Source organism: Daphnia carinata, chromosome 3 (assembly GCF_022539665.2).
Source record: "Daphnia carinata strain CSIRO-1 chromosome 3, CSIRO_AGI_Dcar_HiC_V3, whole genome shotgun sequence".
Lineage (NCBI taxonomy): Eukaryota > Metazoa > Arthropoda > Branchiopoda > Diplostraca > Daphniidae > Daphnia > Daphnia carinata.
This window is the reverse complement of record NC_081333.1, coordinates 144946-170204: the sequence shown is the minus strand read 5'-3', so window position 1 is coordinate 170204 and position 25259 is coordinate 144946. Positions and strand designations below refer to the sequence as shown.

At 38.6% G+C, this 25259-nt stretch overlaps 4 protein-coding genes and 1 long non-coding RNA gene across 7 annotated transcripts; 4 read left to right on the top strand and 1 right to left on the bottom strand.

The window, feature by feature from the left end:
• Nucleotides 1-765: 765 nt before the first annotated feature.
• LOC130692794 (uncharacterized) lies at nucleotides 766-2979 on the top strand. Its single transcript, XM_057515873.2, has 6 exons — nucleotides 766-927; nucleotides 991-1288; nucleotides 1433-1590; nucleotides 1830-2031; nucleotides 2111-2338; nucleotides 2407-2979. The coding sequence occupies exons 1-6, from the start codon at nucleotides 787-789 to the stop codon at nucleotides 2868-2870; spliced, it is 1491 nt and encodes a 496-aa protein (XP_057371856.1). The 5' UTR covers nucleotides 766-786; the 3' UTR covers nucleotides 2871-2979.
• A 553-nt stretch (nucleotides 2980-3532) lies between these two features.
• Nucleotides 3533-4862, top strand: LOC130692838 (uncharacterized). Of its 2 annotated transcripts, none has more exons than XR_009001576.2 (3): nucleotides 3533-3610; nucleotides 3679-3787; nucleotides 4255-4862. It is a non-coding gene; the product is annotated as an uncharacterized LOC130692838 (long non-coding RNA). The 2 variants fall into 2 exon arrangements; XR_009420662.1 differs by having other exon boundaries at nucleotides 3536-3606.
• Nucleotides 4863-12046: 7184 nt separating this feature from the next.
• LOC130693211 (uncharacterized) lies at nucleotides 12047-13866 on the bottom strand. Its single transcript, XM_057516331.2, has 3 exons — nucleotides 12644-13866; nucleotides 12360-12573; nucleotides 12047-12281 (listed from the first exon to the last, which is right to left on the bottom strand). Exons 1-3 carry the CDS (start codon nucleotides 13842-13844, stop codon nucleotides 12047-12049), a joined length of 1650 nt encoding a protein of 549 aa, XP_057372314.2. The 5' UTR covers nucleotides 13845-13866.
• A 2643-nt stretch (nucleotides 13867-16509) lies between these two features.
• On the top strand, nucleotides 16510-17474 carry LOC130692811 (uncharacterized). The gene is made up of 2 exons (XM_057515894.1): nucleotides 16510-16632; nucleotides 16703-17474. Exons 1-2 carry the CDS (start codon nucleotides 16609-16611, stop codon nucleotides 17384-17386), a joined length of 708 nt encoding a protein of 235 aa, XP_057371877.1. The 5' UTR covers nucleotides 16510-16608; the 3' UTR covers nucleotides 17387-17474.
• A 1624-nt stretch (nucleotides 17475-19098) lies between these two features.
• On the top strand, nucleotides 19099-24963 carry LOC130692782 (uncharacterized). 2 transcript variants are annotated; one of them, XM_057515851.2, is made up of 15 exons: nucleotides 19099-19232; nucleotides 19667-20055; nucleotides 20142-20626; nucleotides 20681-20794; nucleotides 20876-21092; nucleotides 21159-21646; nucleotides 21779-21901; nucleotides 21965-22185; nucleotides 22365-22517; nucleotides 22917-23186; nucleotides 23288-23439; nucleotides 24004-24172; nucleotides 24310-24429; nucleotides 24544-24706; nucleotides 24843-24963. In XM_057515851.2, exons 2-14 carry the CDS (start codon nucleotides 19721-19723, stop codon nucleotides 24667-24669), a joined length of 2973 nt encoding a protein of 990 aa, XP_057371834.1. In that variant the 5' UTR covers nucleotides 19099-19232; nucleotides 19667-19720; the 3' UTR covers nucleotides 24670-24706; nucleotides 24843-24963. The 2 variants fall into 2 exon arrangements, with proteins under 2 accessions (XP_057371834.1, XP_057371833.1); XM_057515850.2 differs by having other exon boundaries at nucleotides 24544-24915.
• Nucleotides 24964-25259: the final 296 nt, after the last annotated feature.

Sequence of the window (25259 nt, the reverse complement as noted above, 5' to 3'; positions counted from 1 at the left end):
AAAAACGGGTAGTAAATCGATAAAACCGTATTCAAATTTTTCATAAAAATTTGTTTACGCATGTATTTAAATTTTGATTTAAAAATGAAGTATTGTGACGTGCATGTGGCAAATGAAATGCGAGCAGAATGCAAAAGTTGGGAGATCAATAAAAAAAAGTCAGTCGACATGGTCTAAACTCAAAATTCACCAGACAAATGAACACGTATGCAAAAGATAAGAGAAAAAGATTCCGTCAAAGCAAAACAACTCCGCTTGTTGGATCACGATTTTCCCTACCCCCAAACATTCCTGGTTTTCAACAAGAAAATGCTGTTAAAATCAAAATAACCTGGTTTTAAAACTAGAATAAATATTCGATTCTATTTTCGTACAGGAATCTTGAAAACGGAAACAAGTGGCAACGCCCCTATACACGAAACTACGAAACAACTACGTATTTTCAAAATGTTTGACCACCTGTGATTAATACCTGTTATCGATTAGGCCCTCTCATTTTCATATCTGGTTCGTGCATCATCCGCATTGTTCTATTTTCGTCTCAGTTTTAACAGGACATCAAAAGGAACTTAAACCAAACATTGTTACGAGTCCTTGGCGCTTTCATTCCCTTCCCTCCCCCCGTCGTTTTTTTTATCATTACACAAGGATTTCTTCATATCTCCTACGCCAATAGAAATGTTCGAGATTTCGTGACTATTGGCCTATATAGCCATAACTATGTAGATATAATGATAATCGTTTTTCAAAAGCGTAGATTTCGTCCGTCGGGTTCTGAAAAAGAAAATGCCCATCATAAATTCGAGTTATTTGGCAAATGAAAAAATGCCGTCGTGTTTGACGTACGCTGTGCTTTTCGTCTGCTGCTTGTCAATCATCGCTGTCGATTCTGCAATCCAGCCACCGGAATTCGTCCAACGCAACACGGTATGCCAAAGCAACAAGTTATATCTTAATATAACATCTGTGATGCATTTAAAATTCGTACAGGAAACGCTGCTAATGGCCAAGTTTGATGAAATGGCTGCACAGATTCGAGATCAAGAACTCCGATTGCAGAATTACGCAAATCAGATGGTTTCGCTGCAGGAGAAAATCCAGCGACTCGAATCCATTTTGCATAGCAATTTCCAATCCCTCAATACAGCCGTTTTCTCTCCGAGGACATGCCAAGAAGCACGTGACAGCGGCCTGCCGGAATTCAGCCAATCTGGCATGTATTGGATTGATCCGGACGGCGTAGGAATCGGCGACGGATCCATTTACGTCTACTGCGATATGACAACAGGTCGGCAAAAGTTTTTGTTACGCATGCATCGATAAAGCTATTGTTGCAACGTGTGTGATGTCTGGGGCGGGGTAGATGTTGATAACAATCAATCACTTTGAAAAAAAAAAGAGAGAAACAGACCAAAACTTTTAACATACACAGGAATAACGGCCGTGGGCCACGATAGCGAATCAACCATTGCCATTCCGAAATGTCCCGATGCCGGCTGCTATTCAAGGCCGATCGTGTACTCGAATTCAGCCATCCGGCAGTTGAAAGCGTTGACCGAGATTTCAGCCGAATGTTACCAATCCCTTCAAGTAAAAAAAGGCCAAACACTTTTGCTTTAGACTCCTACCACTGTCAGTTCCTCATTACGTGTGTCTCGCCCAGTCTTATTACCGGCCCTTTCTCTCTCTACACACATATTCGTTCATCCATCAACCTGTCAACGGCGTTCTTTTTTATAAAGAACTTTATACCTGGCCGCAATGGCGCACAAGCCCGCGGTTTTTACTCTAATAAAAGTGCCACTTTTATTTTGTGGCCGTACATTTAGGTGAATTGTGTAGGAGGACCTTTCACGGTGGCGGACATTGATTATGCCTGGTGGAACGATATCGAGGGCAAGAAGCAAAATTTCTGGTCGGGCTCTGATGAGGCCGCACACGTTTGCCAATGTGGTATAGACGGCAATTGCATCCGGTCCGATCTGCCATGTAACTGCGATGCCAATGTGGCCGTCCTTCTCTCAGACAACGGTCTGCACGTTATTTAGTACCACCATATCCAATCGCATATGTGCAACAATTTAAAATGTGCACGAACAAAAAAATGCAGGAAAAATCACCTTGAAGCGAGTGCTGCCTGTGACGCGCCTCAATTTCGGACACACCAGCTACGTAGGTGGGAGCCACACCCTCGGCAAGTTGGAGTGTTTCGGCAAATCGGCGGCCGACGTACCGACGTCATGTCTGGACCTCTGGCGAATTGGATACCTTCTAAACGGATTGTATCCTATACGCAGGAACCAAGAAGTCGTGTTTGTCTACTGCGATTTCTCGGAAGGTCAATTATAAATCAACTTGTTAGTAAAACATCCACCATTTTTTAACTTTTCGTTTCTTTAAAACCAGGACAAGATGTAATGCAGACTGACGTTGGCTACGTTGACGTCAAATCAGAACCCGTCCAATTTTATGTCCAAAGAATTACGAATTTTACTGCAATGACTGCCGATGCGGTGCTCTTCCCTTTCGACAAGGTCCAACTTAATGAAGGTGGCGCCATGGATGCACAAGCGGGAATATTTGAAGCCCCGAAATCTGGCATCTATGTTTTCCACTTCACAGCAGTTGATCTGCCCGGTGGCGCAGATTTAGTCGTCAACATGTACAAAAATGATGAGCTAATCGCATCCGGAGGTCCTAAAGGGCTTGCCAATCATGGAACAGTGGCCATTCCGTCTACGCTGCATTTATCTGTTGGTGATAACATTAAAATAATTATCTCCACGGTTAACGGAATGCTTTATAGCGACCCTCTGCGCCCAATGACCCATTTCACGGGATTTTTGCTGGAGGAAGACATTTTCGCATGACGAATGAAACGAGCAGAAAGAGCCACATGATAACACCTTGTCGTGTATGTTCAGTTTGGCAGTGTATCTAGTTAGAAACAAAAAAAAAATTACATGTAGATTAAAGTTTTTGGTCATTCAGACAAACCTACAACAGATGAAGGTCATTCTTAATTGTATCGTTCTCGAGGTCTGCAAAATACATTAAACCGCTATTCCCTGGTGAATTTTTGCCGGTCTTGACGTTCCAGTTAGCACATTAGTGCTAGGAGAAAAAATCCAATGGGAATTTAACGTTCCTAGAAAACAACGAGAATGTTGGACATTCTTCTTTTCCATTACGCACTTTCTTTGTAAACTAAACTAGTAGAACACAATTCTATCTTACCAGCAAAAAGAAAGGAGAAGAAAAAAAAACTAGATAAAGCGCCATGAGAAATTTTACTGTTAAAGGAAAGAAAAATTCAACAATGTTTGAAAACGGAAACAAATGAATGCCGACGAGCGCGTAGATAAAGTCTGTCGTCTGTTAGCATCACGCTGTCCGATAGCAGAATGCTGATAGCCTCACTTTAAAAGTTTAGAGAAATTAGAGAAAGGAAACACTGGTAAGTAACTGTATCCAAGCTAGTAATTTCTTTTCAATTAACTTTCGTTTTATTTTTAGCCTTTGTTTTATTTTTACAGTCTGCAAAAGGAGCTTGGAATAGGAAATGCTAAGACTACCGTACAAACCAACTTAGCCATTGATAATCACGTTTGTAATTAACATTGGCATTGCATCATCCATAATTTCTCAATTTCTTTTTCATTTTGTCTTCGTTTGCAGGGTTTCAGGTTCATACAGTGTCCTTACGAAGTAGTGGATTGAAAGGAAAAGCACTGAGTATTGGCTCATGAACAAATGAAAAAGTCAATATAGGCAAAGGAATGGAATGGTATGGCTTGTTTCCCTAAAATAAGTCATCTAAAGAATAATGCTTACAAATGCTTTTTGAAGAAATTTCTGGTACAGTATAAGTATAATGTGTAATAACAGATAATGGTGCAGCGATAGTTAGATGTACTATTCAACATTGCTGGAATTTTGCAGAAGCAAACAAAATGATCTGTTTTTTTGTTTGTAAGTTCAATTTAACCTAACAACGCTTTCTATAGATTTTAATTGCCGTAAGAGATTCAATTTTGTTAGCTAAGTTTTTTCTAATTAATTTATTTCAGGATTTCCATCTTATCTGGTTATAGATTCTGTTTTGCAATAGTTTTAGAAACCCCAAAAGCATCAGCAGTTTCTTCATTCTATTTGCTTTAATTAGCCTGGCTTGCAGTAATTACTATGTTAACATTTGATGTTACCTGTGTAACTAAACTTCCATGAATTTTGAACTTGAATTTTCTCTTGTAGGTTATTGAAATGGGGACGAGCGCTTGTTATGGAATTTATCTTTGGGAGGAGATTGCTGTTTACCTGAAACTCTACAGAGCATCAGCATCACAAACAAGATTTATGCTTAAGGCAAGCTTAATGCTATGCCTTATTGAAGAAAACCATCAAATACCAGTTTATTGTTAGTAGAAGCAGACAAATCACCCATCGACCGGCCACTTGCTAATCCTGGCCTTGGGTATTTCACCAGGGGACAACGATCTCAAGCTAATTACTTCTCCGCCCCAACATCTTCTAGATGGAGCTGTGCAGATGTGGATATTTCATTAGCTACTTTGTACAAAAATTCCTTAAAAGCTTGAATTTTCGGACGGTTGGGTCAGTCTGCGTTCTGTAGTTGACCGGGTGGGATGCACATCAAGCCCATCTGGAAAACTGAAACGGAACGTGAAAGTTTGGAAGAATGGATAGTTCTTTTACATTTTATTCGCTCAGTTGAATAAATGAAGCCGACAGTGATGGCTTCATTTGTTCAACTACAAACTGAAATGTAAAAGAACTGAAACCTTTTCCGTAGTCTTTATTATTAAAGATACTTGAATGAATGTTCAAGTGAAAGACAGTAACGTTGAGTATTTTCTGACATGGTCGGATTGCAGAGTGAAAAAATGAGTATTAGGAGGAATGCAGTACCTCAATGTAGAGGTGAAAACAGATACGTTTGGTAGTGCCATGCAAGGTGTATATGCCCAGATCGGCATTACAATGAGTCAAGGGGAAACGAGTCTACAGACTTTCTACTGAAAGTTGCAAATGAAGTGTGTCTGCGAAATTTGCAGAATGCATTTCAACGGAGCGGTCTTAACATTGAGGCACAAAGAAAAAGTATCCAGAAGGAGATCTCGTCATGGTCGAGATTGGGTTGTTTGTTATAATCGGGTTGTGGGATCAAAGGGGTATTCGGTGGTACATTTTATGCAAGTGTTTTGGGAATGCACTTCGTGACTATCATTTGTACAATTGAAAAGCGGTCTTTTACCGATGGATTCCAGGTGACAATTGATTCGTCTCCCTGTTAAAATTGTACACGAGAATCGAGCAAAAGCTTTTTGAGAAACTAAAATGGAACATGGCAGTAACTACTGGACTAGTTCTGCATAATTGGAGCTTTCAAAACATTTCTGTATTGTTCACGAGGTATTTGAAAACGATTCAAGTTCTTAAAGAAACAGGCTGAAAGAGGCCATATCACAAGTCAAGGAGAAATGGGGTTCTCATTCCCTGTACAAAGCAAACCATGAGTCAAGGAGAAACAGGGCTCACGGACGTTCAAGTTTACTTAGAATAATGTTCTAATGAAAAAGAAATGAAGTTTTGTACTCCCTAAAGAAATTAAGGCTGAAAAAGGGCCATATTACAAGTCAAGGGGAAACGGGGTTCTCATTCCCTGTACGCAGTACGCTCATTCCCAGACTTACAATCTGGTTGCTTTAGCCATGTGCTGGAGACCCTTAGTGGTATAGTATTTCGGAGCTTCAGTGTAGTAGCTGAAATCCTTGATGAACAAGTTTTTTACTCTGTAAAGAAGTTAAGGCTGAAAGAGGGCCATATTAAAAATCAAGGGGAAACGGGGTTCTCATTCCCTGTACGAGGCTTTCTATGAGTCAAGGGGAAACTGGACCCACGGACGTTCAAATTTACGTTCGGTGTTTAAATAGGCGTTCTGTATATAAAGGACGGCGCTTGTTCAATCTTTCAATTGAATGTTTATACGCTACAGCCCAGATTTATAATCTGGTTGTTTTAGCCGTGTGTTGAAGACGCTTAGTGGTATAGTATTTCGGAGCTTCAGTGTAGTAGCTGAAAGCCTTGATTAACAAGTTTTTTACTCTGTAAAGAAATTAAGGCTGAAAGAGGGCCATATTAAAAATTTAGGGGAAACGGGGCTCCCATTCCCTGTACGAGGCATACTATGAGTCAAGGAGAAACAGGGCTCACGGATGTTCAAATTTTACTTTCTGAGATTTAATAGGCGTTCTGTATATAAAGGACGGCGCTTGTTCAATCTTTTCATTAAATTTTTACACGCTACAGCCAAGACTTACAATCTGGTTGCTTTAGCCGTGTGCTGACGACCCTTAGTGGTATAGTATTTCGGAGCTTCAGTGTAGTAGCTGAAAGCCTTGATTAACAAGAAAGGATAATCAGAATGTGTTACGAAACATGGGTGTAGTAGCCGGAAAAATAGTTTTGGAATAGTGTTCGAATGAACAAAAAAAGTTTTTCTTTAGTTCTTAAGTACCTAAAGAAACCACGGCTGAAAAATAGCCATATTACAATTAAAGGGGAAACGGGCTCTCATTGCCTGTTCCAGGCAAACAATAGATCAAGGTAAAATGGGGCTCACAGACATTGAAAGTTACGTCTGGAGTTTCAATAGGCGTTAAGACGCTTGTTCAATCTTTCAACTGAATTCTTACACATTACAGCCCAGACTTATAATCTGGTTGCTTTAGCCGTGTGCTGAAGACACTTAGTGGTATAGTATTTCGGAGCTTCAGTGTAGTAGCTGAAAGCCTTCATTAACAAGATTTTTACTCTGTAAAGAAGTTAGTTAGGGCTGAAAGAGGGCCATATTAAAAATCAAGGAGAAGCGGGGTTCTTATTCCCTGCACGAGGCATACTTTGAGTCAAGGGGAAACTGGGCTCACGGACGTACAAATTTTACGTTCGGAGCCTTAATAGGCGTTCTGTATATAAAGTACGGCGCTTGTTTAATCTTTCAATTGAATTTTTACACGCTACAGCCCAGATGTATAATCAGGTTGCTATAGCCGTGTGCTGAAGACCCTTAGTGGTATAGTATTTCGGAGCTTCAGTGTAGTAGCTGAAAGCCTTGATTAACGAGTTTTTTACTCTGTAAAGAAATTAAGGCTGAAAGAGAGCCATATTACAAATCAAGGAGAAACAGGGCTCTCGCTCCCTGTACGAGGCATACTATGAGTCAAGGAGAAACAGGGCTCACGGACGTTCAAATTTACGTAGAATAGCGTTTAATGGAAAAAAATAAAGTTTTACGTAAGCTTTTTGCTCTGTAAAGAAAATAAGGCTGAAAGAGGGCCATATTACAAATCGAGGAGAAACAGGGCTATTATTTCTTTGTACGAGGCACACTATAGATCGAGGAGAAATAGGGCTCACAGACGTTGAAATTTACGTCTGAAGTTTTAATAGGCGTTAAGGCGCTTGTTCAATCTTTCAACTGAATTTTTACACGCTACAGCCCAGAATTGTAATCTCGTTGCTTTAGCTGTGAGCTGAAGACCCTTAGTGGTATAGTATTTCGGAGCTTCAGTGTAGTAGCTGAAAGCCTGATTAACAAAAGAAGGCTAATCGGAACGTACTCCGAAAGTTTGGCGTAGTAGCCGGATATATAGCATTGGGATAGTGTTTTATAAAAAAATAAAGCTTTACTTTACTTTTTAAGTACCTTAAAAAACTAAGGCTGGAAAAGGGCCATATCACAAGTCAAGGAGAAACATGGACTACGGATGTTTGGGGACATCTATACCAAATCAAGGGAAAATAAGGTCCACAAACAACAATGCATACTTTGTTAGTAAAAAAGGAAAGACATATTGGGGTTTAATTTAAACAAAACTCAGCAGTATTACTAGTTTGATACAAATGGAGAACAACTGAAAACTTGTTTGTGAAAAAACTTCCAGAAAACTTCATAAAAAAATGTATTTCCTTAAATTAGACGTTTTGGAATTATCATATTATACAAAGGGCTGTCCAAAAGTGAACTCTTCCTCTTATTGACTATTTAGCTAAAGTTAATCAAAGAAAAATACGTGCATTCCATTTGTTCGAAGTTAAACAATAACCGTATACCCAACTAATTGCTTCCTCCAACACGTCCTTCCACCTTTTCGAGTATAAGAGTGCTTCGAATTCCTTCCGACGTTCTGGTTTCACAACTGTCGTAACCCCGATACGTCTGCCTTGCCTGGTTGGAGAAAGAGGTCCAGATGACTTCGCTATTTCCGACTGCGACACAGCAGCACGTAACGATGTGATTGAACATCCCGGTATTTAGCCGGGAAATAAGTAAAATTCATTTAAGGATTTTTTAAAAATTGTATCCTTATAACTCAGACTGATAAGATCACCTGCCCAGTTTTCGGCAATCCAATTAAACAGCGGGAGGGTGGCGATTCGAAGGATCCAGATTCAGGATCTCCTTCGGTTTTTCGAATCACCTCATTCCACCTCTTCGAGTATAGACTCACACTATTCACGTAACTCTGGCTTCGCACTAATCCACTGTCTAAGGCCCGATACATCCTAGAGAAGGGTCGTACTTCCATTTCGTCCTGAGTAACCTCCTTGTAGAAATCGGAACGGCGAGGAATTGGATGATAAATGTACTCATCGCATTGAAACTGCCAGAGAAGCCGAGCATGAAAATGCGAAAAATGGTCCCTATATCTAGCACAACCAGGATATGTGCTAAAAAGAAGAAAGAAACATGAGTGTGAATTGAAACAGAAAAATAATATGAGATTACTTACCTGTAGTAGAAGTCGTTAATCCAAGGAGCACTGATGGAGAGTGAAAAGTTCAGACGAGGGTCGGCGGTATGCACTCTCGCCAATATTTCCAGAAAATCAGCACGATCAGTCTGCGTTAAAAGGCTGAAACGGCTCCTGGCAGTAGTATACATGGCTTCTTCAAAACACACTAACGAGCATTCAAACCGGCGAAAGTTACCGAGAACATTGAATACACGTATATTTGATACTGTTTGAATGTAGATCACGAAACTCAGAGTGAAACGGGAACATTTTTGTTTGGAGGCAAAAAACGAACCAAGGATGGAAGGCAGCAACTGAATTTTTATAAGTCGTAGTGTTGTAGTTTGTGTTTATTGATAACAGCTTATCAACTGCCATTCTTTATTTTTGCTTTGTATTGTATGTTCCCCTTAAAGTTCAAATACAAATTATTGAAAAGTTAAGTCCAGTGTGACAATATCCTCTTTATCATGCAATAATCGGGACCCAGTACGTCTGACGCGACTGGGGGATTACAACACACACACAATACTGACAACGGTCAGGTTAATTTCTTAATCTAGTATTCTGGTATAGACTTGGTGCGTGGTACATAGTTAAATGGGTTAGGATCCGTCCGCCAGTCACGTCGATTGCCCGGATATGAAGTGATCGACGGTTAGAAAGTTAAGAAGGGTGGAGTAAATGATTTCTTACAGAGGATCCATGGTTTCCGGGGAATTGAAGATGCTGCGGCGTCAGGGGAAGATGGCGGTGGTCTCAGTCAGTTTAGTGAGTCGTTTTCTTGAGTGTTTTGTGAGTTGAGGTTTGGGGAATAAATAATTTCACTTTTGGGCCCTTGGGCTTTCAGGTTTCATTTAGATGCGAGTCCAGTAACTATTTTTCCGGCACTTCGAAATACTTTCGTTAAATTATTCATCTACTTTTTAGCTATTTGGCGGCGTTTTGTTGTTCATAAAAAATGGTGTCCGAAAAACTCAATAGATGGCGCTGTCTAATGCGTCAAAGTAGAAAGTGGGAGGGAAAAAAATGTCTACCGCGGAGGCTTCGTGTTCGAAATTCACTGTCACCAATGTAAAGCTTGGCCACAAACTGTGTAGAACCAGCAATACAAAATAAAGAGATAGGAGTATTTTACTTACAGTGGGCGCATGGCAGAAGCGGCGACTGGCGGCGGAATACACAACACAAATATAAGAGTAACAAAGTTTTTTATTCAACACACACACTTAATACAAAGTATTGATTCACTCCGACTCACCAAACTGGCTGATTCTAAAAGTTTTCCAGGGGAAAATTTTTTAGGAAAATGGAAGGTCAAATTGTTTAACACTTTGGGAAAGGTAGGGAATTTTGCTGTGTAAATTTAACACCAAGGTGTGAAGAAGGGTACGGCCGGTTCTCGGAGGTTAAAGCCCTTCGTGGGAACCAAGGTCGATGTGGGGAAAACGGTGCCGACTGGTCGTTCCTTACAACATCATAACAAGTGGTAGTTGATTAAGTCAAAAATTTTACATGTTACCTATTCTATTTGATCAATTCTAGAGCAAGAATGCAGAAGAACTGTTTAGGATTTACCATCTGTTATTCATCGAGTGGAAATTGTTTGTCCTCCTCTTTCACCAACGGAATGTTAACTGACAGAAAAAGTTTCGGATAGCCGCCGTATTTAGCAACTAACCAAGGCCACCGTAAGCAAAAAAGTTTTATATTTTTTTTTACATTGTTCTGCAAAAATTGTACAAGGTAATTGAGGGACATTTATGTTAGTTCAAAATAAACCAGAGAGTGATTAGGAAATGGAAGACAATTCTACTTTACGTTTGTCTTACAATGCATTTTGGTCTATAATGCATACATATCCCATCATTATTCTATTGCATTTCGAAATAAAAGAAGAGCATTATTTAGTATGTTTCTTAGAATTAAATTGCTCATTTACAGGAAAACAACGTCTATAGAATTTTTTTTCTTACATTTTCAGTTGTCTTTTGTTTGTTATACATCTTCGACCAATGTAACAAATATTTAAGTATAATTGTTGTTAATGGTGCTATAGTGTGTGTAATAATGATATAGTTTTTTAAAATTTGATTAATTATCTTGATTTTGAGTGCTGCAGCTGCGAGTGATAGTTGAAGGAGTAGATTTACTTTTGTTTTTGCATAGATCAATGTGTGTTTAGGGATCTTCATTTATTCCGCAGGATTAGTTGTTGCTTCTCCTTTCGTTTGCGAGGGATGGGGCAGAGATTCTTTGATAAGTACTTTAGAAACATTTTGTCTTTGTGGCCGTGCGTTAGTCGTTTTTATTCCACTGGTTTAGGAAAATCGCCAGCTGGCATGGCGTTGTTCCATATTTCATCTTTCTTTTTGGTAATTCATTCGAATTTGTACTAAGGCGTCATGTTTTTCATCGTGTAATGTCTAATAGCTATTAATCAAGATAAAGGGATTGTCATTTGGTAGCAAATGAAGCTAATTTTGATTTAATGCTTCTATCAGTTGCCGCCATATCTTTCGATTTTATCATCGATTCATCGTCGCTCCTCTTATGTCTGTGAAAAAAGCTCGTTCTGTGACAAGAGTATAAGAATCCTGCAGTCTGGTTTTGTTAAAATTGCCTTTTCTGGCCTAGATCATATTAGTTTCAATTTCGTGGAGCGAACAGAGGTCACTGTGTGTAATTACCATCATCTCGAATCGCCTGTAAAAACTCAACCGTTTTAGATTACTTATTTTGAAATGTATGGAGACGACTCATTGTTTTGTTTAGTTAAACTGTTATATCGGAAAGGGGGTCATACCTGGGGTCATACCTGTGGCCCTTTCACGTGTCGTTACTATAATTTCCCTGCTGTACTAAATTGATCTCGAGTGTTTCATTGTCAAATTCATTTCTGATTTCTGTACTATTGTGGCTCAAGTGATTAGTAATTTTTTTTTATTTCCAGGTGATCTTCAATTTAATGGCAGGAATTCCAATCCCATGTGTGCTAACTCCATCATCGAGCTTCAATACTTTTCTGCATTTCCAACAACCTGACGACGCAAAGAATTTCCAAGTATAATTTTTCCTCAATTTATTCACGTGTTTTGTTTTTCTTTGATAGTGATTCCGAATTCACATTTCAAATAGAAAAAATTTTCGTTCATGCTGCTAAACGTTGATAATTATATTGAGAAATTTAACTTGTTAACGAAAGACATAGGCATGTAGCTGTTAAGTGGTTATTGACTCTCAAAAAAGAATTTGACGGGATCTTTGGGGTCGACTTTGCGTAGGGTTCCGTTGGAAACGATGTTGCATTGATAGAAATTCTTGTAGTATTCTTCAACTTCATGGTGCGTCTTCATTTTATCGGCATGTACATCTGTACTGTTATGTGTAGCCCAGGCAATTTGTTGAGTTTGCTTACAGGTGGGAGCGGTTCCAAGTTGAAATGCCAATCCTGACAAAGGCATACTGGAATATTAAATATTTGCATTACCGAACAAATTTTATTGAACTTTAGAATGTGTTAGTAATGCGGAAAGGTCTTACCTAAAGTTACCGGAAGAAAATCTTGTCGTTACCCCTCCCTTTTCTGTGCACATTCCCGTAACATATACGTAGTATAATGGTATTGTTGGAGTCGTTTGAAAGGCAGCCAATAAGGGTAGGATCGAAGTTCCATGCATGAAAAATGCGTGCCTAAACACGTGACGTGGATAAGTACTCCATGGCCATTCAGTCACCGGCTGTGCCCATCTTCCGCCTCGTGATGGAAATTGAGTTTTTGGTTAAGGAATTTCTTAATTGCAAACAAAGTAAACAAAAAGAAATACTTCTTAGAGGTTGAGCTAGTGGAGACTGATCACCAAACAAAGTTTTCACGGATTTGTAATAGAATCGAACAAACTGAGCCAGGTTTCGCACGTCGAGAAACATGTAGTCATTCATCTTGAACACAAAGTCGACATTGGCGCAATTATTATTCAACCAATTGAGTAAACCCGCCATTTTCATAGGATCGATGTAGGAGTCCGATACGTCAACTTGAATCATATCTCCATACATTTCATTTTCTTTTTCGATTTGTGCTTGTGTCGTGTTGCTTTCTGGTAATCCTACAAAGAAACCGTAGCGTATCATGCCAAGCAATCCCATATCCTGTACAACTTTTAAATTTTGCGGCCACGTCTGGCGAATTTCGTTTCGTTCCTTGACGTAATCAGCTAACGAATTTACTGCGATGAAAACGCTACGCGTGTTGGGTTCGACATCGGCGCACGGAGGGATTGTCAGTGGATAGTAGAAAGAAGTAACATCGTTGATAACTTGTCCCAGTTCCGGCATGAGACGTTCTACGTTCATCAACGGCAACGTCCCTGTTCTAGCAACTTCGTAACGAGTAAATCGTTCCACTCCCGGATACGGTTTGTTCAGTAACGAAGGAGCGATATAACTGTACAAAAGCTTTCGTTCATTATTAATGATTTTACTTAGTGGATCCGACTCGGTCGTTAGATTCTTTGTCCTTGCTTCGTTTAATTTTCTTGTTAAAAATTGCTGGTTTTGTTCGCTCGCATTCAGTTTTTTCGCCAATTCTTCTTTTGCAGTTTCACATAGTTTCAGCTGATTGGTTAGCGCTAACGTTCCGCTCAATGCTGCCTCCGCCTGGCTAGTGTAATTGCTCTTTTCGTTTTCACATGATTTGATCTTTTCGATATAATTTGCATTTTGTCGTCGAAGCCGTTCTTCTTCGTCTTCCAAAATGACCGTATAACTCGGCCAATCTTTTCGACATGTAATGTATCGATAAGAAATGCAGAGTGAAACACTTTCGTTTGCGAGTGGCTTAAGCACTTCCCCTGTTAGTTCGTCTTCGAGAAAAGTGGTTCTGTTCACACTTTTGTGGCATGGAATGTACCGATACGACATGCATTTAGTAGACTTCTCGGTGTCGAATGCTGTCGCATCGTCGTTTTCAATTCCGTTTTGTGAATTAACTGTTGTCAGTAATATTACGATTATTACTGGCCACATCGTAATGTCGTTCTCAATCCGAATTAAAATTTTGAAGTGGGATGTTCTGCTATGAAACGAAAAAAAAAATTTCATTTGCATAATTAACGTCAGGAATTTTTCTTATTGTTAATGAAATTGACTAAAGCTTATTTTTCCGTACCTTATTTGTCTCTTTGCCCGTGTAAACGTCAATGGTTGTGTGGGAAGTAATAGAAAATTTGACGATTTTATGCTAAAGTATAATAGCGTTTGCCAAACCCTAAAAGCCACTTCCATCGGCGTTGATTTTGCACGATCAACTAATCACGGAGTCATCGGAACAGCAGGTGTCATTTAACCAATATTACGATTGAATTTCTTGATGTGCAATTTAAGAAATGTGTAAACTTAAATCGCAAAATCGAGTGTTGTAGTCGAAACCCGATATTTCAGCTTCTGCATTTGGAATTGCATGTATTCAATGGTAATGCCCTAGAGGTAGGCCAAACTTTGGAAGTTGGATTTGTAATCGTAGCCTTAATCAAGCTACCGAATGAAAAATTTAAATATGATATCCGCAGGTAGTTGTTTTTTTTTTTAACCTTCTTTTTGGTGGGCATGTATCGATATAGAGGACACTAGGACGGAGAAATAGGAAATCGAAAGAGATCTGCAAGAGGCCATACATTGATGACCGTGGAACTTTGTTAAATAGTTTTTCTTTTATTGGCAATCAATCTAATAATTTCTTTTTTTATACAGTATAAACGCAGTTGGATCATATCGCAATCTGTTTGTCCATCGCGTAATTATTTTCTAAACACAAAAATCAGGACTCCTTAAATGTCTCCGAGACGTTGATAATGCTGGATGTACATATTTAGGTACGTATATAATTCATTGTCTTAGCTAAATGTAATGTAATGGTTTCATTTTTAGATAGCTCTTTTTACGGAGCTTTGCAGCAAAAGTTTCTGGCAGTTGGACTTGACTGAATCTCAAAACGATATTATTATTGCCCGGAATTCGACGGTAACTGATCTCGTTCGAGTCACTGCGAGCTGGTTGACCCAAGAAGGGTAAGTTCCATATCTTCTATATTTCCCCCGTATGCTTAGAAACAAGTACGTAAATCCTGAAATCATAGCTGCAAGGATATGTGTTCTTTATCCAAGGATTTATGGGCTGTGGAACCTTGAGTAGCAGAACTTGTTAGTTGTTTTGCTTGTCTATTTTGTCCTTAGCTAGTTCTTGCTCCCGTTTTGTTTTTTTTTGCTATTACAACCGATCTCTAAGCCTTGTTTAAGTTACCTATAATTTTTTTTCTGCGGCTATTGCTAATGCGTACATTTACATTTGTTTTGTCTTGCAAAAATGACTTATGCCGTTGCATAACTTTGACGTTTCTTATTTCATCTTGAATTTTGATATCGGAAACTACCGTTTTTGTCTTTTCGATTCATCGATTGTACAGCAAACAGTTTCGTTTAGTTATGTAGGAAATCTTTCTGTATGACTGTTCTATTCCCATTTTCAGAAAATTCACACACGCTATAGATGGCTGACTGTATGCGTTAATTAAAACTAGATTAGCAAGCCATACCCAAGCCGAAAACGTTGTTGTCATTTGTTTAAAGCCGTAACACTGAATTTCGTAGATTTGTTTTGATTGCAATGAAGAGATCGTTCGTCACTACGTCCTTCGTCTGGATTGCATTAATTATTGTCAGTTCTCCGAATCCATGCGTAGTTTCGTTTGATGTTGCTTGATGAATAATTTATTCGATAATAGTAAAAGGATTTCATGAACGTACAAATGTGAAATCTGAGCCAAAAGAATGTTTGTATATTTCTTGCTTTCGCCGTACAAACGTGAAAGTCCATGGCAATTCAGCGAACGAAAAAGGAAGGCGGACTATTTGGGCGGTATAATTGAAATGTTTAATTGATTAATGGGGAATGTCCTACCTTTTGTCTTTAAAGGTTATTTTGCATTTTTCAAACAATTGCGTTTTTGCATTTGATTATCTTGAGCATCAGCAGCTTTTATTCGATTGTCTATGACCATATAAGGGCTTTTTCCGCGTCACGAAAGTTGGTTCTAATGCCCTAATTTGTTTTTGCAAGTGATGTAACCTTCTAGCTTGATAGAATAGTTACATAATTTTTTTTTTCGTCCCTGCATTTGCGTGGTTAGTTTTTTTGTTGAATTTGAACCAACCACGCCTGGCATGATTTTACTTATTAATTTTTTGTTAATGATACCGCTTTTGTGCCAAGGCCACCATATTCCCTGTGCTTTTCTTTCCAGTAGAATCATGATTTGCCCTCAATTACAATAACAGCCATAAAAAAATGACTAAATCCAGGCTCGTAATTGCAACCAGGATTTGGTGTCATTAGATAATTATTTCGCTAAGGTCTTACTTCGTTTACACGTTGAAATTTGAAACAATGGCCTTCTCTTGTTCCATAACAAGGCAGTAGGAAAGAGGCAAATCAATCAGGTCTTCATTCTGAAAGGGAAATGAAATGCCGTTCGCATCTGCAAAACTCGTTTTTAACATTGAGGGCATGAAGGTCGTGCTTGATGATTCGCCCAGCTTCCTCCCCACTGAGATCGTATAGCATAGAACCAGCACAGTGTCTCTTAAGTTTTAATAAAAAATTTCAAGGTGATGAATTTTTTTGTTGAAGTTTCTTGCGACCCGTGTAACAGGAGACATATAAATACAGGGCAGTCTGAAGACAAGGATTATTCTTTCAGCGATTTTTAAAGCGACTACTACAGTCAAAAATTATCATGTGTCGTCTTGGTTTTATCTTGGTAACTTGTACAACTGAATTTTGTTTATGTACTCAATTATTCTGATTGTTGATTTTCTTTCTTCTTCTAGATTTTCGGGGCATTAGCGCTCTTGACTAATTTGCAGAGAGCTGACTCTTTCAGCCATAACCGTTTGAATACCCCTGCGCTGACCCATGATACAGACTCTCTCGAACACAATGATGATAGCAACGAAGGCACTGGAATTCAACCAGAAACAAGTATCGCTCAATCTGACGAAGACCATCTCAATTCGGAAGAAAATAAAATAGTTAAACGAGACAGCCGCTTTCTCAAGAAACGAGATGTCCATCAAATAGCCAAGACAATTTTTGGACGGATCGATTCTTCAGAAGAAGACACGACGGACGGCCCATTTTTTGACAGCCGTTCTGATGAGCATTCGGACGAAAAAAGGATCGTGAAACGGGACGTCCTACAGGCAAGAGGTGACCGCTCATCAGAAGAGGATACAACGGAATCAGCAACTGTTGGCAGCCATTCAGATGAGCATGACGACATCAGTTTGGAAGACAACAGGTTAGTTAAAAGAGATATTCGCTTAGTAGCGGTTGATCGTTCGTCTGAAGAAGATACAACAGCAGCAAGGCTTTTGACATCAGACCACTCTTCCGAAGAACAAACGACGGATAGTGTATTGGACCGTGCTTCGCTGGAAGATTCAGTTGAAGACGCACTTGTCCGATCACCATTAAACGTCAAGCTGTTGCCTTCGACTGCGCTCAGAATTTAAATCACATTTTAGGCAATCTTTTTTTTTTTCTAAAAAGTTTTTACTGTTGTACCTTCTCGTGACGCAAATATAGATACATTGTTTCGTAGGTCTTCATGGTTTGATTTAATTTGCGTTACGTATGAGCAAAACAAGGTAATGTAGGGACTTAAAAAACATTCCGCATATTTTTTTACGCGTTCATCCAATTATTCATAGTTTGGTATCAACTGGTGAAATGTAATCTCTGTTTTTTGTGTGCTTTTTCTACTAATGCTAGAAAATAGAACTTGGTTGAGTACCTCGTGATCCTAATCAACTACCATCTTAGTCCAGCTGTGATGATTGTACGTTCGATGTGTCCCACAATACGTTGGATCCTCTAATCGATTCAGATCGGTCGCATTTTACTATTAGCAATATAAAAGCTATGACAGCAGTCAACAGTAAGGACATTCAAACAGTCATCAAAATTACGGATATGGACAGTAGCCTATTAGCCAATTACAATGTCGGATTCTGATTTCAGCATTCAGTCTGCTAGACATCGATTTAGCTGATGGCAATTGGTGATTTAGAGACTAATCGAGACATCGTTCGAATTAGTTTCGAATGGAAAATATGATGTCTTTCAATCGCCTGTTTTTTCATCGATTACATGTTCGAACCATCTAATTACAATAACCATGTTATTTTAAATCAATTAGTCCAAAATTCGAAACGATTTTATTTTATCTTTTATTCTTGTCAACGTTGGCACAAATTGCTTTGGGCGAAGTAGGATCCCAGCCAACCGCTGTGAACATTTTTTTTCAGACAGTACCTTTCGTCAGTAACATCAGTCTAGTGATTCAGCTTAGATAGTTACTACGTCTTCGTTATTTTAGTGGAACATAGTTGGCCTTCAATGTGTGTCGTGCAGCCGAACGCCATGACATGACTCGTTTGCTTCAGATACAGTTGGTAAAATCTCTTCATTTTGCTTTGACTGCAATAAATTGGATAGGATTTGTTTGCCAGTGTGTAATTCTTGTCAATCTTTCGTTGTCTTTACATTTAGACAAGACGGGTGGGGCGTTTAATTTTATCACACGTTGCTTCAATGTTTACCCTGTAAGATCAGCCCATTTATTAAGTTTTCGTACTCCGCCATTCCGTTATGAGAATGGGCGCCAATTATTATTTATCTTTACCTTTTTTTGCATCTACACCAAGGGCAGGGTTTGTTTACCCAAAAGGATTTGTTCTTTACAGTTTACCCTGTAAATAAGTCGTGACAAAAGTTTTGACAACGGTCAAATAGGTGTCGGGTTAAACAAAAGTCCCGTATTGTTGCACAATCGCTTTGGGGCCCCATTAGCTTCGTGTATCTAATCTAATCTATTTAAGACTGTTTGTTGTCATCATAACAATTGCTGTCCGTGGCTTATGAACAAACCTCCTTATCTTCGATCGCGTTATATTAGGCGCAAGGCTGGTATGTTACTGCATCCTATATACAAGTCTACGACTGGTTACCGTTTGTTTTATTAGATAATTTTAAATATTTTCAGTGTTTGCCAAGAGAAAAAGTCCAACCCATTAGCAGTGGACGTTGTGTAGTTAGAAGGAGGACTTTCGAATCAAACGGGTAGAACGGGAACTGCGCAAATGGATTGAGATAAAGCTGATAAGATTTGACTTCATTAATTGAAGCTATAAAGAACGGACGATAGAATTATTTCTCGATCGTTGCTTGAATTGTTATGTCGAAACTTGTTTGTGCCGTTCCGCATTAGCAAAAGATAATCATATGCACTGCACGGATTTTGGCAGCATTCTAAACCTGCCATAGGAACCAGAGAGTTCGCTATTTGTACACAATCAAGTAAATATTCCTGTTTTTACTTAATTAGTTTATACATAGCAATAAACACTTGTTTGTGCACCAAAATTTGTTCGGCTCCAATTCTTCTCGTTATGGCACATTTTCGTTTTTTTTGTTTTATCACACAGCTAGTAAAAAATAAATAAACTTTTAGATTTTCTGGCACGCTAATTGATAAAAAAATAACGATAAGTTACTTAACAGTTAAATGTTCAAAAAATGATATAGTTATTTGCCTGGTTTTATTCCCTATTGCAACTACCATCGCCTTGCTATTATGATTAATGTATAATAATACTTTAAAATTTGCAATTCGCCGGAAAAAAATATCTTTTGTTTAATAATGCTTGTAACAATTTTTTGTTTGTGGAACCAGTTGTTCATAATTATAATTTTGAACGTGATGAACATATCCTAAATGTTTTCTTTCGTAGATTTCCTAGTTCTTAATCACCAAGCAACGGGATGCGTAATAGGATAGCAATGGGATGAGAAAAAGGATGGCAGCCGACGAACAACTGAACTTAGATGAGCATCTTCCGTTTAAGGGGATAAAACTGGAGTGCAAAAAACAGTTTTTCAATGGGAGTATCCTCTTGTTTGACGGACATTGGAAGGACAAGGAAAATGAGAATCATGGTGCTGAATATCAACATGTGAAATCGACGGCTCCTGGTCTAAAAAAAGAAGTTGCGATAAGAAGAATTAAAAATGAAAACTGTTTTGATGGGTGGAAAGATGTGGCCGACAAACTCGTTGACCTGAATCACAACAATATCCTTCGAGTTTTCGGTTATGAGGAGGACGTTGCCAGTGGATGGAGGTTTTTAAATTTTTATTATGTTCACATTGGTAGCTAAGAAATTAGTAGTGTGAAATTAAAGCATCTCATTTTTATTTGTGGGCCAGGTATTTTGCTCTGGAACCGTACAGTGCCACTTTATACGAATTTTGCAATGGCAAGTACGAGGGAGCGATGCCAAATGAATCGCAAGTTCTTTGTCAAATTACGAACGGGATTTGCCATCTGCATTCCGAAGGAATTGTACATGGCGATCTAAATCCATTAAACGTCGTTATTGCTGCCCAGTCTCGTCCTGTGCGCATGAAAATTTCAGATTTTGGATTGAGCAAATTCAGTTACGGCAAAAAGCTGTCGGAAGGAAAAAAAAATATTGATGACTATGATTGGGAAGTGGAACTCTGTCAGAGAAAGTATTGGACACTGTCAGAGAAAAGTGACTCCCTGGAAGGAATCGAAGACGCAACTGAAGATGTCATTGCCGCTGGATGCATTTTGTTTTATTATCTCACTCGTGGAAAACACCTTTTTGGTGATGATTCTGAATCAATCTTGAATAACCTCAAGGAAAAGAACCCAGTCAATGTAGAAGGTAAGTTTGCATACATTCACCGCATTTGTTACTCTAAACGGTTTTTTTTGTTAGTATTGAGCAAATATCCCTTTGCCTACGAGCCCATAAAAAATATGATTATTCCTCCACGAAGAGGATTCAGCTGGTTGCAGATAGCAAATAAGAAATTTAATGCAGCACTTTCACGCAAGTCAAGAATTGCCGTTTCATATGTGGACTAACTAATAATTTTTACTACTTTAATTAATCATTTGATTAAATTTGCAGTCCAAGTCAACAACAGCAGTAAACGACTTGGCAACGGGACTTTTGGAGACGTGTACGAAGGGAAATTTAATGGCGATCTTGTGGCAGTCAAACAAATTAAGACGACAACGGCTCAAAAAGAAATTATTCAAAGAGAAATGTGTACACACATAGAATTGGATCATGTAAACGTCGTGAAACTCTTGGACGTCGTTGATTCGGCCGACAACACATTCACGTAAAATGGCAATCTAATTTCTTTTCGAAATTTTTATTAAGTAAACAACTTGTTAAAAACTGACAGGCAACTGGCTTTGGAATTGTGTGCCGGGACTTTGGCAGACTATTGCGAAAACAAATACAACGGACCAGCACTGCCACCCGATGAGTTGGTTCTCTACCAAATCGCCATCGGATTGGATTACATCCATTCGAGAAATTTGGTCCATCGCGACGTCAAACCGGATAACATCCTCATTTCGATAACTACGCCCATCCAGATAAAAGTCTCGGACTTATCTTTTGTTAAAAAAACGCGAGAAGATATTTTTTCTCAGAGTAAAATCAGAGGGACTCTTCTGTGGATGGCCCCTGAAGGGCTTAAGTTTTTAGGTGACCCTAATAACATGCCTGACGATCTCCCAGATGGAACAATTAAAAGTGACACGTTTTCATTGGGATGTTTATTTTTCTATTTCCTGACGCGTGGCGTACATCCATTTGGGAACAGCGCGACTGCTCCAGCCAATATTTTGAAAAACAAACCAGCGGAACTCGCCAACTACAAGCAAAGTATTTCATATATCATCATTGTCTATCATTGTATTTCGATAGTTATTTCTTTACGTCATTAGAAACAGCAAAGATTCCCTCTTCTTTATCAAATTTACGTATTTAAAGTTTTTTTTTAATATTTCGCGGCAGACGACGTAAACAGAAGAATCCTTGCTGGTTTGATTGAGTCTATGATTAAATTTAAAGAAAAAGAAAGGATTGGATTGCCTGAGGTCATCAAAGAACTAGCAATTTTGTTGTACCAGAAAAAGGGTAAAAACTCAAGCGTTTGATTTTAAATGAATTGATTACTCTAATCTAGTTATTTCTTTTTAGAAAAAATCCAATGTCGATTGCGACACGTTGACATGGCTGGGAGCATCATGTATGCCGTCTGCTCCCACCCCACTGAGCCGATTTTTGCGTGTATCAGTAACCATGAGTTGATATTTTACACTGCAGAAAATTCGTCTATTCCGTTTTCCAATTGGAAGAAGAAAGTCATTTGTCTACCTGAGATCATCCATTGGGGAAAAGTGGAATCACTTAAATGGAATGTAAGTCGATTATCGGCTAACTTATTATCCCTGATTTCGGACGGAAACATGGACCTCTAACAAATTGTTTATTTGATCTGGTTGTTACGCATAAATGTTACGGGTTACGAAATCAGGGACAGACAGACATAATTTTTCCATACAACTAAGAGAAACTTTATCGCAAAATCTTGAATTAGATTAATGGGACACAAATAGCTGTTGGAAGTGTTGACTATTGCCTTATTGTTTGGAATTACCCAGAGTGCCATGTTCTCTTTGAAAAGCAACTAAAGGTCACTGGAATTTTATGGAATCCAACAAAGCCCAACTTGCTGGCTACTTTTGGACGGGTAAGTTGGAAATTAATTTTGATTGACCCATCATCATGAAATTCTGGCCCATTTTTGTGCCAACAATACGTCAATATTTGTTTGTTGCGAAATGCTTAAGATTTACCTGACGACATTTAGAATTTGTTGCAGATCATTGGAAGTTTCCATTAACATCATCGCTATTCTGTTTGAATTGTGAAGAAATTGTTAGAATCATAAAGCATTTACCATTTGACGTTTACAATTAACGATTTGTTCCTCGAATCCGAAATCGATTTTCCCATTTCGATAAACTGAACATGTGGAGGTTCTCATTTCAGCAAAGGCGAAACTGAACTTTTTATGCCGATTAATCTGATGCAATTCTCATCACGGTTGTTCTGTTTATTTTCTTTCATGCCACTATTGTTCGTGCAGCGATCCAATCGAGTTTTTGTATCGGATTCATCAACTGGCAACGTTATCACCACAATTGACAGTGAAAAGGTTAAGGCTGTGAAGTGGATTTCGGAAAATCGAATCGCCGTGTCTTCTCTTAACGGAAGGATTCGGATTTTTGAAGTGGATGAAAACAATTTGACAACAACGCGATTCGTGAAAGAATTCAGACACGGCAGTGAATGTGATCATCTGGAATGGAATGAAAGGACCCAATATTTGGCCAATGGTGGTGGTGACCGGATTAATGTAAATAATTTGTTTATTGACGCGACAAAATGAAATGGAAGATATCTTCGGTTTGTCGAGATTGACTTGCTTTATTGATTGTATTTTTTTTTTCTTGGTAGATTTGGTCCCTGGATCGTGATGAGCCCATTTATAACCTGCTAATTGATGGGGAAATAGCAGCGTTTGCTTTTCGCCCGCCCATAGGAAATGGGGAAGAAGAGGACGGAATCGAAATGGCAAGGAAATCGACCAAAAACTTCAATTTTGTTTAGTAAGTCAATTAATTGAAACGTAAATTTTAGTTCTGCGAAATTGTTTGTTTGAATTAAGAATTTTGCAAACTGCACGTCCATTCTTTTCAACGTGAATCATCCATTGAATCGGTGCCACTGAATTAAAAATTACTAGCCACGGGAGGGCGCGGATACGAGGTCAAATAAGTTTTTCTGATATCAGTAAGGTCAACCTGGAGGTTAACGAACACCGTGTCACTCGGTAGCGGATGCTAAACAAAACGCATACGTAAAAAGAAACGAAAGAAAAACACAAAAAAATAAAACAATTGAATTCGCGAATTCAATCCGTTTCCCTGTCTAGTCCTGTAAAGGAATCTGACAGTCTTTCCAGCTGGTCTACGATCTGCCAAAGTTAATGTCATCAACGAAAAGTAAGCAGCTCAATGAGGATAAATATGCGCGATTGAAAAGTAGTCCGATTGTGCCGGATTAGCATTTTTAAATTAAAAAAATCATTTTGTGAATTGGTGTAAGATCCATGTCTGGTGTTTCTATTGCCAGTTCCAGTTTTGTCTGATGGTTTTCTTTTTTTCTTTTAGTGCATCGCATTACAATGGTGTTTTTCTTTGGAATCCGCTAGAAAACGAACAAAAGCCACGACGACTTTCTGATGAATGTGTAGATTTTCATTATACGTTCGCCTTTTCATCCGATGGTGGGTTTCTTGCAGCAGGAAGCCTTGATAAATTAATTATTTGGTCAGCGGAGGTGAGAAAAACCAGCTGTTCAGAGTATTGTTGTTTTAATCATAATTTTAGATAACCACGCAATGCTACGCCTAAAGTAAACCAATTCTTTAACTCTGATCCATTTTTTTCCACGCTCCCACTTTTTTTTAATTTCAGGACTGGGAACAAATTTATGTTTGGGGTATTCATGCAATAGGATATGATTGTTCTTGGCTTTCCACCACAAATTCTACAAACGTTAACGAGGATAAATTTATGGTCAATCTTTGGAACAGGGTAAGTGATAATTGCTTGGAGCCACGAGTTTCAAACAATTCAACATGACATTACTTTAAAATGTTACCATGGCACACAATTAATGTTCGTGCGCACCATTTTCATTCAATGTAGCCCAGCACCGTACTTGAATTTGCGTTGGAGGAAAGTAAAATTTCTGATTTAGCTAATCAAAATATTGAAGAATCCAATGGGAATGACGAGGACTTCGATAGCGACGACGTCATCCAAAACGCCTAAATTGGCCATTCCCCTAAATGGTACCGAATAAAAAAAAGTAGGTCCTAAAAAAAAAAAAAATACTGTCAAAATAAAAGATGTTTCAATTGCAATTTTCATCCAAATGTACGGTGACCCTTTAAACTACGTGTTTGATTTTTGCATTCTGCCCTTGTCCTCACTGCCCTACGAAGAAATCGATGACCTTTACCGTGGGACTTCTAAATCGTGCATCAATACCACTGCTTCTCTCAAATTCCTTTTCAGAAGCAATTATTCTACTTTTCCTTGAGAAGAAGCTTGTTAATTATACGGATGCGTATGTAAAATTTGTAACCAATAAAGATTTCCAAGAAAAATTTCGAAATCTTTCATTTATTTCTGAGGGGGTTTCATTCAATCCAAGTGGGAAGTTTCCACTCCTAGGGGACGAAAATAAGCCTCGCCCAAGGCCTAAGAAAAGTCGGGCTTATTTAGTCGGGCTTAAAATTTGTTTCTGCAAAAACTAACACTCATAAGGGTTGTTTTGTATGGCAATTTTTCGCCCTTTTTTCTTTTTTACATCTACCGCCATCTATCGGTGTTAGATGGCGGAATAATAGAAATAGTTA

Bases quoted from the DNA above. Each gene is read 5' to 3' on its own strand.
- LOC130692794 (XM_057515873.2), top strand. From the start codon at position 787: ATGCCCATCATAAATTCGAGTTATTTGGCAAATGAAAAAATGCCGTCG. The intron at 1,289-1,432 runs GTCGGCAAAAGT...TAACATACACAG, and splicing joins CTACTGCGATATGACAACAG to GAATAACGGCCGTGGGCCAC. The intron at 2,032-2,110 runs GTCTGCACGTTA...AAAAAAATGCAG, and splicing joins CGTCCTTCTCTCAGACAACG to GAAAAATCACCTTGAAGCGA.
- LOC130693211 (XM_057516331.2), bottom strand. From the start codon at position 13,844: ATGTGGCCAGTAATAATCGTAATATTACTGACAACAGTTAATTCACAA. The intron at 12,574-12,643 runs GTATTTCTTTTT...TTCCATCACGAG, and splicing joins ACTAGCTCAACCTCTAAGAA to GCGGAAGATGGGCACAGCCG. The intron at 12,282-12,359 runs GTAAGACCTTTC...TTAATATTCCAG, and splicing joins TTTTCTTCCGGTAACTTTAG to TATGCCTTTGTCAGGATTGG.
- LOC130692811 (XM_057515894.1), top strand. From the start codon at position 16,609: ATGTGTCGTCTTGGTTTTATCTTG. The intron at 16,633-16,702 runs GTAACTTGTACA...TTCTTCTTCTAG, and splicing joins GTCGTCTTGGTTTTATCTTG to ATTTTCGGGGCATTAGCGCT.
- LOC130692782 (XM_057515851.2), top strand. From the start codon at position 19,721: ATGAGAAAAAGGATGGCAGCCGACGAACAACTGAACTTAGATGAGCAT. The intron at 22,518-22,916 runs GTAAGTTGGAAA...TTGTTCGTGCAG, and splicing joins TGCTGGCTACTTTTGGACGG to CGATCCAATCGAGTTTTTGT. The intron at 23,187-23,287 runs GTAAATAATTTG...TTTTCTTGGTAG, and splicing joins GTGGTGGTGACCGGATTAAT to ATTTGGTCCCTGGATCGTGA.